The 16,230-nt window shown below is 39.9% G+C and overlaps 1 protein-coding gene across 3 annotated transcripts; it reads left to right on the plus strand.

Moving 5' to 3' along the window:
* The first annotated feature begins 387 nt into the window (after positions 1–387).
* On the plus strand, positions 388–16,017 carry parvb (parvin, beta). Of its 3 annotated transcripts, none has more exons than XM_055028256.1 (13): positions 388–709; positions 8,507–8,596; positions 9,065–9,135; positions 9,233–9,335; positions 10,458–10,598; positions 11,954–12,069; positions 12,988–13,046; positions 13,153–13,172; positions 13,413–13,477; positions 13,552–13,620; positions 13,840–13,941; positions 14,043–14,115; positions 15,274–16,017. In XM_055028256.1, the coding sequence occupies exons 1-13, from the start codon at positions 595–597 to the stop codon at positions 15,348–15,350; spliced, it is 1,101 nt and encodes a 366-aa protein (XP_054884231.1). In that variant the 5' UTR covers positions 388–594; the 3' UTR covers positions 15,351–16,017. The 3 variants fall into 3 exon arrangements, with proteins under 3 accessions (XP_054884231.1, XP_054884240.1, XP_054884248.1); XM_055028265.1 differs by having other exon boundaries at positions 13,416–13,477; XM_055028273.1 differs by lacking the exon at positions 388–709 and adding an exon at positions 6,136–6,339.
* Positions 16,018–16,230: the final 213 nt, after the last annotated feature.

Raw genomic sequence — 16,230 nt, forward strand, 5'->3', positions numbered from 1 at the left:
TTTTCCTGACACATACTACGTTTGTGGGGATCCACTGCTCCTTGTGGGGACTGAAGCCTTGCTGTGTCTGGGTCAGGGGTCAGATTTAGGACCAAGGTGAATTGAGTTTTGGTTAGGGTTAGGGTAAGGGTAAGATTTAGGCTGCAGAAATGAATGGAAGTCAATGGAAAGTCCCCGCAAAGATAGCCACGCAAACGCGCGCGCGCGCATGTGTGTGTGTGTGTAAAACCTAAACCTATAAAAACACACGTGAGCTAATTTTAACTAACCGACAACATGAACGACATCTGCAGGCCTGTGGGTGGCGCTGTGGGTTAGCCGCAGCTAATAGAGACTTTTTCCTCCCGTGTGAATCATCTGCGTTAAAAGCCAAACCACCGCGGCCGCCTCCTGACCACTGCGCCTGTGTGCGCGTGAGAGAGAGAGCGAATGAGACGGTGCGCGTGTTTGGGCTGTGATTGGACAATCTGAACGCACATCTGGGAGGAGTGAGCGGAGAAACAGAGAGAATAAGAGAGACGGGGGTTAAATAATAATAATAATAAGAAGAAAAAATAAAGGGTTGGCCCACAGAGAAGAGCCGCAACAAGAAGCATGTCTCTGACTCCGAGCGCATCTGCCAGCCTGCAGCCCGCAAAGATGAAAAAAGACGAATCCTTTCTGGGGAAATTAGGAGGAACCCTGGTCCGGAAGAAACGGGCTAAAGAAGGTGAGTCGGTTCAGAGTTTTTCCTGCTTTAAGGCGTTTTTTCTTCTTTTCTCTTTTTGTTGTAATAATAAGCCCTCTTGTGTTTCTGTCCATGGTGCTGCAGTCGCATGGTTTTACATGGCAGAGTAGGCACGGTGCTTAAAACGCGAACACAGACGGGTTTTGATGGCGGTGAAGCTGCTGAAAAGTGAACACTTACTTCTCCAGAGGGGAAACATGGAAGGCATCTATTTATATAAACAAAGACTTCATAGACAGCAACTCCTCTGGCATTCAACATGAGGTAAAGATGTATAAATAGCCCAGATCCTCTGTGAGCTCTTACAGGAAGGGTGTTAACTTGAAACAGTCTCTAGTTTCTATTATTCTGTGAGTTTAAGCAGCAGTTTTTATGTCCTTAAATCCACAGAGCGATTTGGTCAAAAGGACAGCTGCAAAGGTTTATCAGCCTCAGGCTGTTTGTGTGTGTGTGTGTGTGTGTGTGGGTGTGGGTGTGTGGGTGTTTTCTCACAGCCATGTGTTTGCAATTTCCATTAAAGCAGACCCACCGGCAGGAGGTCAGAGACATTTTAATTGTTTTAGGAGGAACCCTGGATTCCAGGCTTCACCTTTCTCTCATTTGAACTTCTCTTAAAACATATATTCCTACTGTTTTTTAAATACCTTTTCCAGAAAGGTTTTGATGTGAAGCTAAAAGATTTTTGAATTGGTTAAATTGTAAGATTTTCTTTCTAATTTTGAGATGGCAAAAGAAAGAAAAATGCTCCTGGTTGTTCTTCGCCTAAAATAAAATCACCGTTGCCTAAGCTCAGATAGTAGCTGATAGTTACAGCTCACATTATGATCATTTCTGACTTTTAAAAAAATGAAAATACATATTAATTTATGAAGAATTGTCCAATTGATATTAATAACTAAGAGGTGATCTCGCCTGTTCTAGGTAGATCCAGCCAGCGGTTTAATTATCTGAAACGGCAAATAACTTTAATGGATTTCAAAACAAAGACTTGTGTTTCAAAACCAGTTTTGATGCATGTTTGCGATAATTTTTCAACTTTAACGCCTCGCGAGTCATCGGCCAATGACATCAGTTTAACATCAACACAAACTTGGACCTTGTCACCCACTCAAGAAGAATGGGATTTCCAAATCTATGTATATTGTAATAGTTGTAGCTACAGCATCATGTTTATCTCTAGTGGTTCTGGTGATCAGAAAGGATCACTGTCTCAAAAGTCTCGAGCTTCACATTAGTTCAGTAGCTGTGGATTAATAAAACCCCAGTATGGATTCCAACAGGACAGTGATCATAAGCAGGTGTAAAAACTGAAGGGATAACTCGGGCTAATATTAAGCTTCTTTAAATGAATTTGACATTAAAGCTGTGGAAAATTTATACTGTGCTTAAAAGTCAAGTCACAGCCAAAAAAAACTTTCTTTTAAATAAATTCTTCCTTTTGTGACAAGGTCCAATATCCAACCTGGAGTATGCCAGAAGTAAGGAAATGTATCAGTGTCATACTTTAATCGCTTAACTTATTTCTTCTACAATAATTCCCCCCAAAAAAGCAATTCAAATTCATCAGTAAAAGTCAAAAATGAATGTGGACGATGAGTGTCTGCAGTCCTCTGCCCATCAGTGTAGATGTTTTCACCGTGAAAGCACCTGATGCGTTCTGCCAACCTCTTCTCTGATTTAAATCTGTTTCCAGTCTAAATTTGACCAACTTGTTGCGTGGGTACCACTGATGCTGACTGACGTTTACCTTCCTCTGATACTTCCTATCAGAAGTATCTTGCCACCACAAGCCAGATAAGTATCTGCTTTATGAAAGTAGAAGTGCTCACTTGGAAGATATCATGAATTATAGCTGATAAAATGCTCTGGTAAGAAAAGCTGTGAACATGTACAAGCTTAATGACGACTTTTTCTACAAATGTATTGAGAATCTCAAAGTTGGTTGTTTAAATCCTCTGCTTGTCGTGAAAATAACGGAGTGCAACTGAGCTCAGGTATTATTTCAAAGACGTAGAATAGTTGAAAAAGGAAATCCTGTGCATATATTTGAAACATGCAACTCTAAACTAAAGTATTAATTCAAATGATTAACAATTATTGATAAAATGTTGTGGAATAAATTAGGGCTGTTGTAAAAGAATGTTTTAGTAATCGAGTACTTTATAGAGTATTTTTACGATTATCCGAGGGATTGAATATCTCTCTCTCTGCTCCAAAATTGACATGATTCCAATGTCAGAAAATCTGTCGCAGTCCAACCATCGCACCACTTCTACAATCCTTATTCTTCCCCAAAACGCTGCACAATTCATGACCATGCTGCTAGCACTTCACAACAACTCATAGGTGGAAGTGAGAGCGCTGCCCTCCACAAATGATGATGCGGCTGGAACACGGTGCGCTGCATAATTGAACGAAGGTTCGAGGCAGATCAATTTTCCTCAAGGAATTTTAATAATCAAGGTGCTCGACTCATTCGAGGAATTATTTCAGCCCTAGAGTAAATAGTCCCATACTCTTAAAAATAGGTTGTAATTCAGTTTCAGTCATGTTTGCCGAAATAATCTACTATATAGTTCAAACAAAATAAAATTTTATTCCCTTTGTGCCTAATGTCGCTACTTCGCATCTTACACAAATGTACACTAATTTCAGGTTCAACAGTCCAATTAAGAATCTTTAGTCAACGCATGACCGTCAACAAAGACACAAGTAATGTTTTTATTTAAATAATTGAACATAAATCCAGGCAATATGCTATTTCATAATTTATGACATATAAATGGATCCTGTCATTATGTGCGTGAGACGGACTCACACAGAGCAGTTGAATAGAACATGTTTAAAGAGACGGGAGCGTCGTAGGTTTTGAAGGCAATGTTGCTGGCAGAAGACGACGTGTTGCCGTCCCGGGTGTGGTGTAAAGCCGACTCTCGGCAGATGAGTTGTACTGTTCGAAAAGTTTTCTCACTTTTGCTGAATAATCATTTACTAGTGACTACAACATGTGGTTCAGTGCCATGCACTTCTTTTACTGTGAAACAGGACGGTACATGTCACTATCTCAGGGACTTTCAGAGACGATGGCATACAACTCTGTGCGAAGCGATAAGGTGGAAGGAAGTCTGCGTTTCACCGACAAGAGTGGAATCAATTTGTGGGCAGACAGTTCAGTTCGCTGGAAAACGATGAGGCCGTTCTCGCATCCTGATTGTTTTGACAATGTGGTTACACCCTAAATATACAACGCACTGTAGAAATAACCAGACTGGAGGATGGATGGCAACAGCAGTGAGTCATTACGCTCTACATGTAACATGCTTCCTTATTTTAGTAAAACTTTGTATGCACTGTATGGCTGCTCTTGATTAACTTAACCTTTTACTTGAAAATTAAGTTTTGAACAGTACATAGCACTCTGTTTCATTGTTATGTGATTATTATGTTTTTTATTAAAGGAGGATTTTACTCAAGTTGTACCTAATTTCCACTGGATTTAGTTCAGTTTTATTTCCAAATTCTAGAGCTTGTATTGCAATATTCAGTGGCTTGCACAAATTTATTAGAACCACAAATTTGAATGTATATTTTTATGAGTTCATGTGGCCGATCAACACAGTTCATAGTCATGAATTTTTAAGGCTACAAATAAAAATCCATGAATAGTTTTATGCAGATTCAGCCCTCTTTAAGATAACAAAAAAATTACTTTATTAATCCTTTGGGACTTTCCCTCATCTACATTGGTACCCCTAAATAAAAACAAGTTACATAATTTTAAGTGTAATATCTGCATTCAGTATAAATTAAGATATTCTCTAAAATGTATTGAGGTTTGTTAGAGAACGTTATAGATCAGTGTCTTTAAACTGTTTTTGACCTAATTGTTACCTTAACACAACATGGTGGTGGCTGTATCATGCTGTGGTGATGTTTATTATCATGTCTTGCTACTCAGATTTTGCGTTGTTATGCAAAAATTGAAAACCATGACTTATACTTCCACTTCACACTTAACCTCTGCTTGTTGTCGACCCGTCAATCGAAAACCCGATGGGATATATTGTAGTTTGAAGCTGGAACATGATAGAATGTGGGAAAAAAAATCTGCAGGGAACTGTAATCACACCCAACAGCAGGACTTTGTTAAACTGAGCAAACCTATTATATTGTAGATTTAATTGAACTAGTTGTTACAAAACATAAACCTGCTATATTCAGTTTAAATCGTGATCAGTGACATTTCAGACTTCTTTTCGTACATCAAACTCGTTGTTGTTGTTGTTGGAACGTCGTCTCTCTTTTACAGCTTAAACAGAAAGAAAACCTTTTTATAAGGAGCAGAAAATGATCAGATCAAATAAAAAAAAAAGGCTCTCACACACAGATAACGGGGGGAATAAGCTGAATGAATTCCAGCTTTGGGGTCTGAAGTGTACAACCCACTCGGACACCATCCTCTCCTTTCTGCTGTTACTCACCGATTCCTGACTGGATGCAAATAACCGGCGCTATATTTAAGCGGCCGACTGTCTGGCTTCTCCATACTGCGGCCTTATTTATATCCTCCCCTGTGCGCCTCAGTCAAGCGGCGCTTTCCCAGCCGGAGGAGGTCGATTTCAATCTGCTTAACGGCGTTGTTTATGATGCACACAGATTATAAGTAGACCGTCTCTAATGTAAAGGGAACCTCCCTGCAGTGGTTTTGATAAATCGGCGTCATTTAACCCAATCATCCGTGTAGACAGAAGGTCCTTTCTTGGCTTCTGCTAGAAGATTAATGCTCATGGTTGCAAGCTTTGTGTGTATTAAATTAGAATAAGTGGGTTAACAGGAACACAATCACATCCCATCTGATTATATGATGCAGCAAAAGTTATTCACGGCACTGATTCTCATGCACATTGGATTTGGTTGTAGTAACAAGCCCATAAAATTTGCAGCAAGCGTATTAAATATAAGTCATTATTCACTGATGTAACATATATTGTGAGTGTGAATTTGTGATTCAAGTACAAATTAGACGCATTATAGTTCGTTTTCAAAGCATGAACAGCTACTGAATGCAGAAAATGCCTCTAGAAATAGAATTTTCTCCCATCGTTTTGGCGCCCTCGCCGGCGCGGCGCCCAATGCAGAGCCACTTGTTGTTGCGCCACTGGCTGCAGTGACATCAATTTTTCACATTTACCCGTGATTGTTCCTCAAAGCGCACAAAGTCTCCAAATCCCAGAGCCAACCTGTGCGCTCTGACCTAATTGCCTCCAGCGTGGCGTCCCCTTCCTGTCACACACACGCACACACACACACACACACACCCTCCTCTGATGAACCTGTCTGGTAGCTGCGCCGCAGAGGTGGGTGGGGTGGAGAGCTGTGACAAAAATAAACACGTGATGACGCGCCTGCCTCTGCTCAGTTGCACCGATCGCAACTTACTTACACCCTGCACAAAATACTCTCAATATTTAATACCGTTCCTATTCTGCGAGTGGTTCCTTTGCTTCCTCGCCGGCTCTGAGGAGGACCAGGTGTGTGGTTTGTTTTTCTTTTTGGGGGTGAGAGAGGGGACATGGCTGGGCTGCTGTGTGGGACTAAAAGAAAAAAGCAAGGTAATCTGATTTATTTTATTTATATATATATATATATATATATATATATATATATATTGCTGGATTATTAGGAACTTGGAAGTGGAAATGGGGAAATGGGAGCTGTCAGTGCAGCCTTGGTTAAATGTCAGCTTTTAAGAGGAATCAGCAGTGCACTGCTTGAGTAAATGAGTTGGTTTTGTTTTTTTTTTTTTTTAAACATTATGATCACTCAGTTGCACCCCTCACTGTTCAAAGCAGCAGTGATGCAGTGAGATGGACACGCAGGCAGGAAGCAACAATTATGAGGAATTTCAGTCAGTCTGATGTGTAATTACTAAGCTAACTGCTGATCTATAGTACGATTAAAGGCTCGATGAGAGGGCTGAAGCAGATAGTAAATCTTTGGGGAACCCTCTTCTCAGGCTAATTTTGTTTATCTCATGACTCACCCCTTTGAGGTCGTGTTACTGTTCTAGCTGTGCTATAAACACACTCTGGTTTGTTCCCTGTGACGCCCGTCTTCTCCTGCAAATTGAAAAGCAGGAGGATAAAAAGCGTTATGGCCATTAGGAGCAGAAAGCCCTTACATCTCCTGGACGATGGCCGCAGTCCGCATCCAAACGTGCCAGCTGAAATGCATTCTGCCAAAAGATGGATTCGCAAGTGTCGGTTTGTTTTTTTTGAAGTCATTACGCTGCTTTCACTACCGAACAACTCCCAGGGTTACAGAGAAGGTTTTCTTGTTGGTAGTGTTGATAGATTGGACAGTAAACGTGAAGCAATCTTTTCTGAAAAAGGAAGTAAGAAATATGAGAAACTTTTGGACCGAAGCTCGGAGCCGAAACCAGAACAAGCGTTTGCTAAGTGATCAACAGCAAAGATGTAAATGTGATGCAAAACTAATGAGCTTGGAGATCCACATCAGGAAGAGCGTGCAGATTTCACCAGGCACAGCATTTAATTTGTACACTAACCGGCCACTTTACTAGGTACTCCCAGTGGTAGATCTCCTTTTTTTTTTTTGAAATCTTAGGAGCCCCATCAGAACCACCCACATATTTGTCAGCTGCACATCACTGATATAAATCACCCATTCCAACACATCACACAGATCCTTTTTCGGACTGAGATCTGGTGACTGCGGAGGCCACCGTAGGACAAGGAATCCATTGTCGTGTTCAAGAGACCTGCTAGAGCTGATTTGAGATTTGTGACATACAGCATTGTCCTGCTGGAAGTGGCAATTAGATGAGTGCACTGTGGTCATAAGAGACTATGGTTCATAAAGTATACAATGGCGTTTAAACACAGTCAGTAGCCTGCTACAAACTCCAGTTCGTTTACCCAGAAAGTTTGGTTCATTTGAGGAGGTGTGAATACGTAATCGAACTCTGATGTTGACCAAATAGGTAAATTCTGGTCTCGGTTCGGTTGAAGTGACCTCTGGTGCAGTCTGAATGTAAATGTGAATGCCAAGGGAACCGGAGACGACTCCAAAAGCTTAAAGCAGACCACAGCACAGGGCATTCTGGGTAAATGCAACCAAAACATGCCATTTCTTTGGGTGAAATGACTTGTGATCTTTTACAAAAAAAAAAAAAAAATCCTACAATCACTAAAATCTGACACCACTCCATTTTGATCAACATGTTTCAAAGAGGGAAGTTGCACTCTGTCTCTTCAGAGGTTTTTATGTTTCCTCCATTGGTGTAGCGCCACCATAGGCAAAGGAGGTGAACAGTATTTTCAAAGGGTTTGGCAGCTGAAAGTCCCAGACTATCTGTACTCTTTTTCTTCTCACCTTAAATCAGTGGTTCCCAAAGATTTTCTGGGCCCATCTATGGATTACAATAAAATCCCCCCCAAGAAAGAAGAAGAAGAAAAAAAATCAACTGGGCACACACATCGATCAACCAGACATGAAACCATACACATATTTTGTTTTCAAACTCCACTGAAGTTTATTTCACACTTGAGGTTGCAATAAAACACACTACAAACCATTTTTACAGTGAAACACTTTTGTGTAACTGCTTTTTTTTTTTTCATTCATCCATACTGCTTCCCCCCACACTTTGGGAACCATTGCTTTAAATAATATTTTTAATTTCTCTTGCTCATTTTTAAAGCACGCTTGCTTGAAAAGAATCGACCTGATTTCTCCACATTGTTTCTGTCTCTCCAGTGAGCGATCTCCATGAGGAGGGGAAGAATGCCATCAACGCACCGCTGCTTCCTTCAGCGACAGAAATCCATCCAGAGGACACTCTACTGGGTATGAACGCTTTCCTCCACATGCAGCTGTTGACGAACCATTCGGACCCGAGACATGCGTCCAGTTGTGCTAAATTTAACTACGAGTTACGGTTGGGATTTTTACTGCTTCCAGTTCTTCAGGCTAATTTCTGAAGGCAGTGTGTCAGAGGGTATTCAGGCCTCAAAGGTCAAGAAAATGACTCTGCTGAAACCGATTGACAGCGGAGGAGGAGGAAGTGAAAGAGGGTGGAGTGCGGATGCCCTTGAACTCAGTAAACCTTGAAATAATCTCTGACGCATCTGGGAGGAAAGGCTTGTCTTATCGACGGCTGTACAGTTAGTTTTGAAGGAAAACCTGTCATATTTATAAACTAATGATCTCACTGGTGAGGAAAGAAAACGCCTTCTAGTTTGAATAAAAGGTTGTTAGAAACGACATTCAACTCATGTGTCATGCTTATTGTTTTGACTTCATTTTTCCTCGCAGAAGAAAATGCTGAAAGGATCATGCTGGACCCCACGTCAAGAGAAAACCCTAAATTTAAAGATCTTGTGAAGGTAAATGAGACTGAATGGGATTTTGTGCAGCGAAACAAAAGCTGAATATGTTCAGAGCAAAACAAAACACCCCGATCGCACGAACTGGATCATGCAGGTGCTGATTGACTGGATCAACAGCGAGTTGGAGGAGGACAGGATCATAGTGAAAGACCTGGAGGAGGACTGCTACGACGGACAAGTGCTGCAGAAACTATTCGGTAGGAAACCGTCGCATGTCTAACAGAGTTACAAAGAGAACCTGAGAGGAGGAATGCTGTGGTAGACGACGTTAAGGCTTGTTTCAGTCATGCTGGTTTTCATTTCTGTTCTAAAAATGTAAACATATTCGTTTCTTGCTGACCTGTTTGCCATGTGGGCTCTAACAAGTCATGGCTCCTGAAACAGCAGCACAATTAGCCCCAGGATTGTATTTCTGGAAACCATTTAATTGGGAAAACTGAAAACCTGAAGTTCAATAAAAAAGGAAATAAACGTTCCTCTCATTTTGTGTTGTGTATAATCAATGTGTCAGCAGCTCTATTTGAGTGTCTGCTGTGGAAGATGAGATTTGTTTTGGCTGTTTTAGGGTGTAAAGCGCCAGCATGTTTAACAGCACCCCCTATTTGTCATTTCTCTAATTATGAAAATAAAGATTTCAGAAGAAAATCAGATAGTAGTAATCATTTTTTACCCCACAGTATTTTACGTTATGTGAATAATTTTTTTTCTTTGAAGTTTTTTGTTATTTTTTACATTTTCATTGATGGGGATAGATTTTAGAATATCTGTTTTACGAATAAATGACTTGCATATATTCAGTCAAAGCTGTAAAACTGATTTTTGAGCTGAATTCAAAAAGTTGCTCAGGATTTCTGATTGGCCGGTTGTCCATGTTGGTTTCCAAAAGAAGCTTTTTCTGAGCACTTACACAAGTTGGCCAGCAGGTGGCTTTGTATGGCAGGTCACTTCAGTCCAAAGAGTTGGCTTATATATATAGCACAACACCCAGATACTTACAAGAAAACAAATGGCTTGTGACAAGCTGTCTATTTTAGTGAACACTAAGCATGAAAAAAACCTGGTGTTTTTCTTAGTGTTGAACACAAAACAGGCAGTAAGTTCACATTTAAAGCCAAACGTTCTTCAGCTGCTACCAAGACATCTTTTGGATGGTTATGTGGGATTTTTTTCCCCGTTTCAAACTCCATCATTCTTGCAATCGAAGTCCTTTGTTGCATTTGTTCAGCTGCCGGCTACTTTCTTTCTATGTGCAATAATATGTGAATCGACACAGATGAGCATCGGAGTCCTAAAACTCTCCCTGTCTCCGTCGGTGACAGAGAAACTGTCGGGTCGGAAGCTGAATGTAGCGGAGGTCACCCAGTCGGAGATCGGACAGAAGCAGAAGCTCCAGACGGTTCTGGAGGCGGTCAACAACACGCTGAGGCCTCACGGCTGGACGCTGGAGTGGAGTGTGGACTGTGAGTTTGACACTCTTTTCAGTCTGTGACTTCTTGAAGTAAACGCACAAAACATATACGTACAATTTTAATGTGTGACACATAGCCCTGTCATAATAACTAATGTTTCTGGACGATTAATCGTCGCACAAGTTATTGCGATAAACAATAGTATTGTTGTTTTGAGACAATTTGTCAGTAACACAATGATAACAAAGGCACAATAATGCAAGAACACATTCTCAATGTTCAGTAAACTTTAAATTCTAATTGACATTAGCTCTGGAAGCCATTTTAAATATCCAAATAAATCAACGAGACAACAGAAATAACTAATAAAATAAATTATGAAGTCGCAGCACACAAAATTATCCTTCAAAAAAAGGTTTACTTGAGACCAAAACTCCAGTCTGAAGACTTTTACTATCCAACTTTTGGTAGAAAGAGAAAAACAATACATTTTTTAAGTTTATGATCCGATTATTTGATTTAGTGATTATTGTGGCCTAGTGAAACTGGCTAAATAAGGCTGAGCGTCTTCATATTTAAAATGATGAGTATTTCCTGCTAAACGTACTTGGGCAATACTAGTATTACTAAAAACTTCCTAGATAGATGGATACACGTCACTGCCAAAAGTATTCACTTGTCTGTCTTCACACGCGTACCTGATGAACTCTAGTAACATCCCATTATTAATTCATAATGTACACTATAATGCCTGCTCACCCGTTGGCCACCATTTCATCGTCCGTAACGGCTTCGTCGTTCTGGGAAAGCTTTTTATTTTTCATGAATGTTTGACTATCCTTCCATTTGTGAGATCAGTCACTATGAGAGGCCATTTAAGCTGTAATGTATTCTTGCCTCTGCACACACCTTCATACTCCCTTATGAAAGGGAGTATGAAAGTGTGTGCATCATAGTGTGTGCATCATAGTCTTTCTCTAGAGAGTGTGGAGGTGTGTGAGAAGACAGGAATACACGATGGCCTCAGCAGTGTGTGTCCTTGCATTTTTATGCCATTATTACAATTCTGCTACTTGAAAATGGTGTCAAAATGATGTTATTGTTTATCGCAATAAGTTCTGAGACAATTTATTGTGCAGCAAAATTTGCTATTATGACAGGAAACTGAGCAGACGGCCCAAACAAGCTGTTTGGTTGCCAATACAGGCAGTTGTTGCAAGTTTTTCAGTGAGAGGTGTGAACTGGAAAAAGAGGGAAGATGTCAACACTCTGCATCTGGGTGTTCATGTCACTCAAGCCATGTTATAACAGAATTATGCACATTTTTCCCTGGTATTGCACAGCTCTACCTAATTAAATCCATGTTAACATCAACATGATTTTGTGTTTCATTGTCGTCTCTGCAGCGATCCATTCAAAGAACCTGGTGGCTATCGTTTACCTGCTGGTTGCTCTCGCCATGCACTTCCAGGCTCCCATCAGACTCCCTGAACACGTGACTGTGCAGGTGGTGGTGGTAAAGGTGAGGTTCCGGTCGGCTTGTAGGGTCACTGAAAACACTGAAGGCAAGAATATGAATAAATTTGAGTCGTAAAACTATTGATTTAAATGCTTTCTTTCAGTTTGTCTTCAGTATTCCAGTTCAGCAAGTAAAATTCAAGTTTTATATAGACACAACTGAGTCTAAGCTAAGCTACTGCTGCTAATACCTTCATGTTTTTCTCCATTTAACTCTATTTCTGCGACTGATGATTGTCAACCATTGTAAACTCTTTGATGATTGTGGTGACATTTCCGTATCAAATGTTATGTATGAATTGTGATTTCTGTCAACTCGTTGCTGTAGTGGCTAATATAAACAGAAATACAGTGAATGACTTGATGTACAATGAATTAAAATTGTAATTTTTGGATAAAATTATTGCAACGAATGAAACTTTTATCCATTTTCTGTTTATTGAGATGCATTTGTTTTATATTGTGCGTTAAGAACCTTATGGCTTGTTGAAGGGGATAAAGAGGTAGACTTGTACATTTCTCACTGTAAGATGCTGATAATACTCTGAGCGCCCCCACGTGGTTATTCTGCTCAGGTCTCTTCAGGCATTGGGCAAGATGAGTTGACAGATCTGCATTAAATGAGATGAAATGACGCCATTAAAGGGTCATTTGCATAATTTCTAGTGGAGAATTACTACTTTTTTAACATGTAAAAAAGAATTACATGTGCGCGGTATCAAACGTCCAGAAAGGGAATCCTGGAGAGCCAATTCCAGAAATATCTTCTCTCTCTACCTATATGTGATGGTGTGGCCGGGGTGTTGACGTTAGAACCAGAAGCAGGAACAACGTTCCTGAAATTAAAACTGTGGTCGATATTTTCTTTATCAGCAATACGAGTTACTTACTGAAGTCCCAACTTTTATTTGTGTTCATGCAGAAGAGAGAAGGAATCCTGCAGACTGCTGTCGTAGCTAAAGAACTGACCAGCACCACAGAGTAAGAGCTACTGAGACATGTTTATGGGCCTTTTTGGAAGTGCTTAGTGCCTGCAGCCGAGGAACAAACTAATTATGTAATTTCTCTCGCTCAATTTTTGTTGCAGAATGATGCTGGGGCGATTTGGTAAGTTACAGAAATCCGAAACGTCGTGCAAAAAGCTCAAAGACCTAGATTTTTATGAACCATCTTAATTCAGATTGTTTTGGTTCTTCTTGCATGTCAACCTAGAAGTGAACATGTGCTACTTCAGTCACAGACACAAAAACAACAAAATAGCAAAACACCTTTAATCAGATAATAATAAAACCTCAGAGTCATCATCAGTCAGTGTTTGTACCTCCTTCAAGTTGTTTTGCTTTCCAGCAGAGCGGGATGCATTTGATACATTGCTGGATCACGCGCCCGACAAGCTCAACGTTGTGAAAACGGTAACAAGAGCTCAGATCGTTTATTAAAGAATGTTTTGTAAAAATGCTGAACAGTTTTTGGATTCTCCTTTCAGTCCCTCATCACCTTCGTGAACAAACACCTGAACAAGCTGAACTTGGAGGTCACTGAGCTGGAGTCTCAGGTAGCTTATGGATATGTTTTCAAAATCACATCCCATCTAAGAAAGCAGTGTTATTTTTATGTTGTCTAATATTTAAAAAAAAAACACATTGTGCATTACAATTTAACTAATTTCTTTATTCTTTTGACTGGATGATATTTTTAAAGTGAAACCCTTCATGATGTGTGATGTTTAATGTGTCTATTATACATATTTGTAAGACGTTTGTGTTTCCTTTAGTTTGCTGATGGAGTGTACCTGATTTTGCTGATGGGGCTGCTGGAAGACTATTTTGTCCCTCTCTACAACTTTTTTCTCACTCCTGAAAGCTTTGAGCAGAAGGTTGTCTCACTTATAGAAAATTAGGAAATATACGTACATATTTTGTTTTTGTTTTTTTTTGTAGATGAGAAATATTAATTGCCAGTTTTGCTCCCACTTAGGTTCACAACGTGGCATTTGCCTTTGAGCTGATGCAGGACGGAGGCCTGAAGAAACCAAAGGCAAGACCAGAAGGTATTCCAGCATTTCACCGCCTCAATATTACTGCAGATTAAGAGTAAATTCTCCTTAAAGAAAAATACTCACAATTTTAATGCCAATTAACATGAATTGCATGAGTTTAACTTTTTAAAAATAACCTAATCTTCACTGCAGTAGCATATAGATTATACCTGTTCATAAAAAATGAGGCTCTAGTGGAAACCTGGTAAATATAGAAAAGCACAACTTTGAAGTATGGTGGAGAATCAGTGATGCTGTGAGCCTTTTTCTGCAATTAGATTAACATTTTATGGCATCTTGGACTCTTTACAAGAACTTTTTTTTTTCCTTTAAAGGTTTGTCTTTTTTATTACCCACTGCATACATGTGGTAAAGATATAACTGAATTAAAAGATTCATGAACTTTAAGGTTGTTTTTTGTTTTTAATACTTCTTTACCAGGGAAGTCAGTAAGTGTGCAGGAAACTGTCATTACCATGACCGTCCAGTAGGTGGTGATCTCAGCTTAATCTGCAACCACTTGATTTGTGTCCTGCTGAGCTTCTCACCCCTTGCCTCTGTTTATATAATAGATGGCAACTCAAGCTATCTATTAACTATGGCCAACTATTGTCATGTAGATTTCATATTTAGATTTACAGTCATAAGTATAAATCTTAGAATTATTTACAAGGTCTTTTGATGTTATTTCACCCTGTGCAGCCATAGTGTAAATGTTCTTTCTCCTTCTACTACTTATCAACTCTGTTCCCAACATCTACACTAATTCAGCTCCTTCCAGCTCCTGCAATCCCAGCTGCTGGGATTCTTTCATCGCGAGGTTCATGGTGGGCAACAAGTGAGATCCCGAACAAAGACTGGTCCCCCGATTAACCCAGACCCAGAATGATTAATTCAGCTCAGTCGTGTATGTGGCACACTGCGACGCCTCCAAAAAAGAACAGAAACCTATTTTGTGCTTCTGAAATTCTCAGCCAGGAGTGATACATCACACGATAATCATTTTGCAAATTCTTGGGGATCTATTTTAGGCTGCGGCTCTGTTTAAAGCTGCTCAAAGGACAGCAGTCCGGCGCTTATCGCGCACCAGACTCGCAATGTGGAAAAAGAACCTTTGTGTAAGAGCAATCTAAAAGTAATCAGTTCAATTGTTGCTTATGTTTCCTGCAGACGTGGTGAACCTCAACCTGAAATCCACCCTCAGAGTCCTCTACAACCTGTTCACCAACTACAAAAACTCTGACTGAACCCGTTTCCCCGGCAGTACTCTGGCCAGAGTAACTCTGAGCACGCCGTAATGACGCTCTGGGCAGTGGAGGCGGCCACCTGGGACTGAGAGACACCATCATTATCTGCAAACCGAAACCCCCCGGAGGAACGGACAGAACAAGGCTCTGAACGTTCTTCTTTAATCATCTCCAAATGTCAGTATTTATTTATTCCATCCTCGAAAGTTATCTGCGACTTAAGAAGCTGGGCGACCTTTAGCCTCTGCATTTAAATACAGCAGTCATGGGGAAATGACGGCGCTGGAGAAGGTTTGTGCTGAAATCAACTAATTGCTATCAGTGCTGAATATTTTTGCTGATATTTTCAAAAGGTGTCTGGATCGTGGAGTTTTTCAGACGGAAAAATGGAACAGAAATTTTAGATGAAAATGTTTATTCCATTTTATTTTTTTGCTGCAAAAAATAAAATAAAAAGCCAGAATCAGAATAGAAAAGCGTATTATATTTTAGCTCTTCTTATATTTGCTCAGCCTATGCAAAACTCAAGCCGTTAATTCTGTGAGATGTACGAGACACAAAGCGGTCTGTTCAAAACTTGTACTGATGAGTATGTTGTAAAAGTACGTGAATGTAACAACTGTCCTTTAAAACTCATATTTAATTAAAAATAGTGCAAAAAAACTTATGAAGCTGTTTTTTTTGCCCTGTTTTTTTTTTCCCCCTTTTGGTTAAAATTTTATGACTTGGTAACTTATACGGGGTCAAAATAAAAGTATTTAGGATAAGATACATGTGTAGAAATTAACATTTATGTTAAAATCAAACAGACTCTGAGACACCAGGATTCTCTGAAATAAGCACAAACACGATTCTCCTGTTTAAAAACCTCTTTATCTGT

This window comes from Poeciliopsis prolifica, unplaced genomic scaffold (genome assembly GCF_027474105.1).
Source record: "Poeciliopsis prolifica strain line A6 unplaced genomic scaffold, Auburn_PproV2 SCAFFOLD001, whole genome shotgun sequence".
NCBI classification, from domain to species: Eukaryota; Metazoa; Chordata; class Actinopteri; order Cyprinodontiformes; family Poeciliidae; genus Poeciliopsis; species Poeciliopsis prolifica.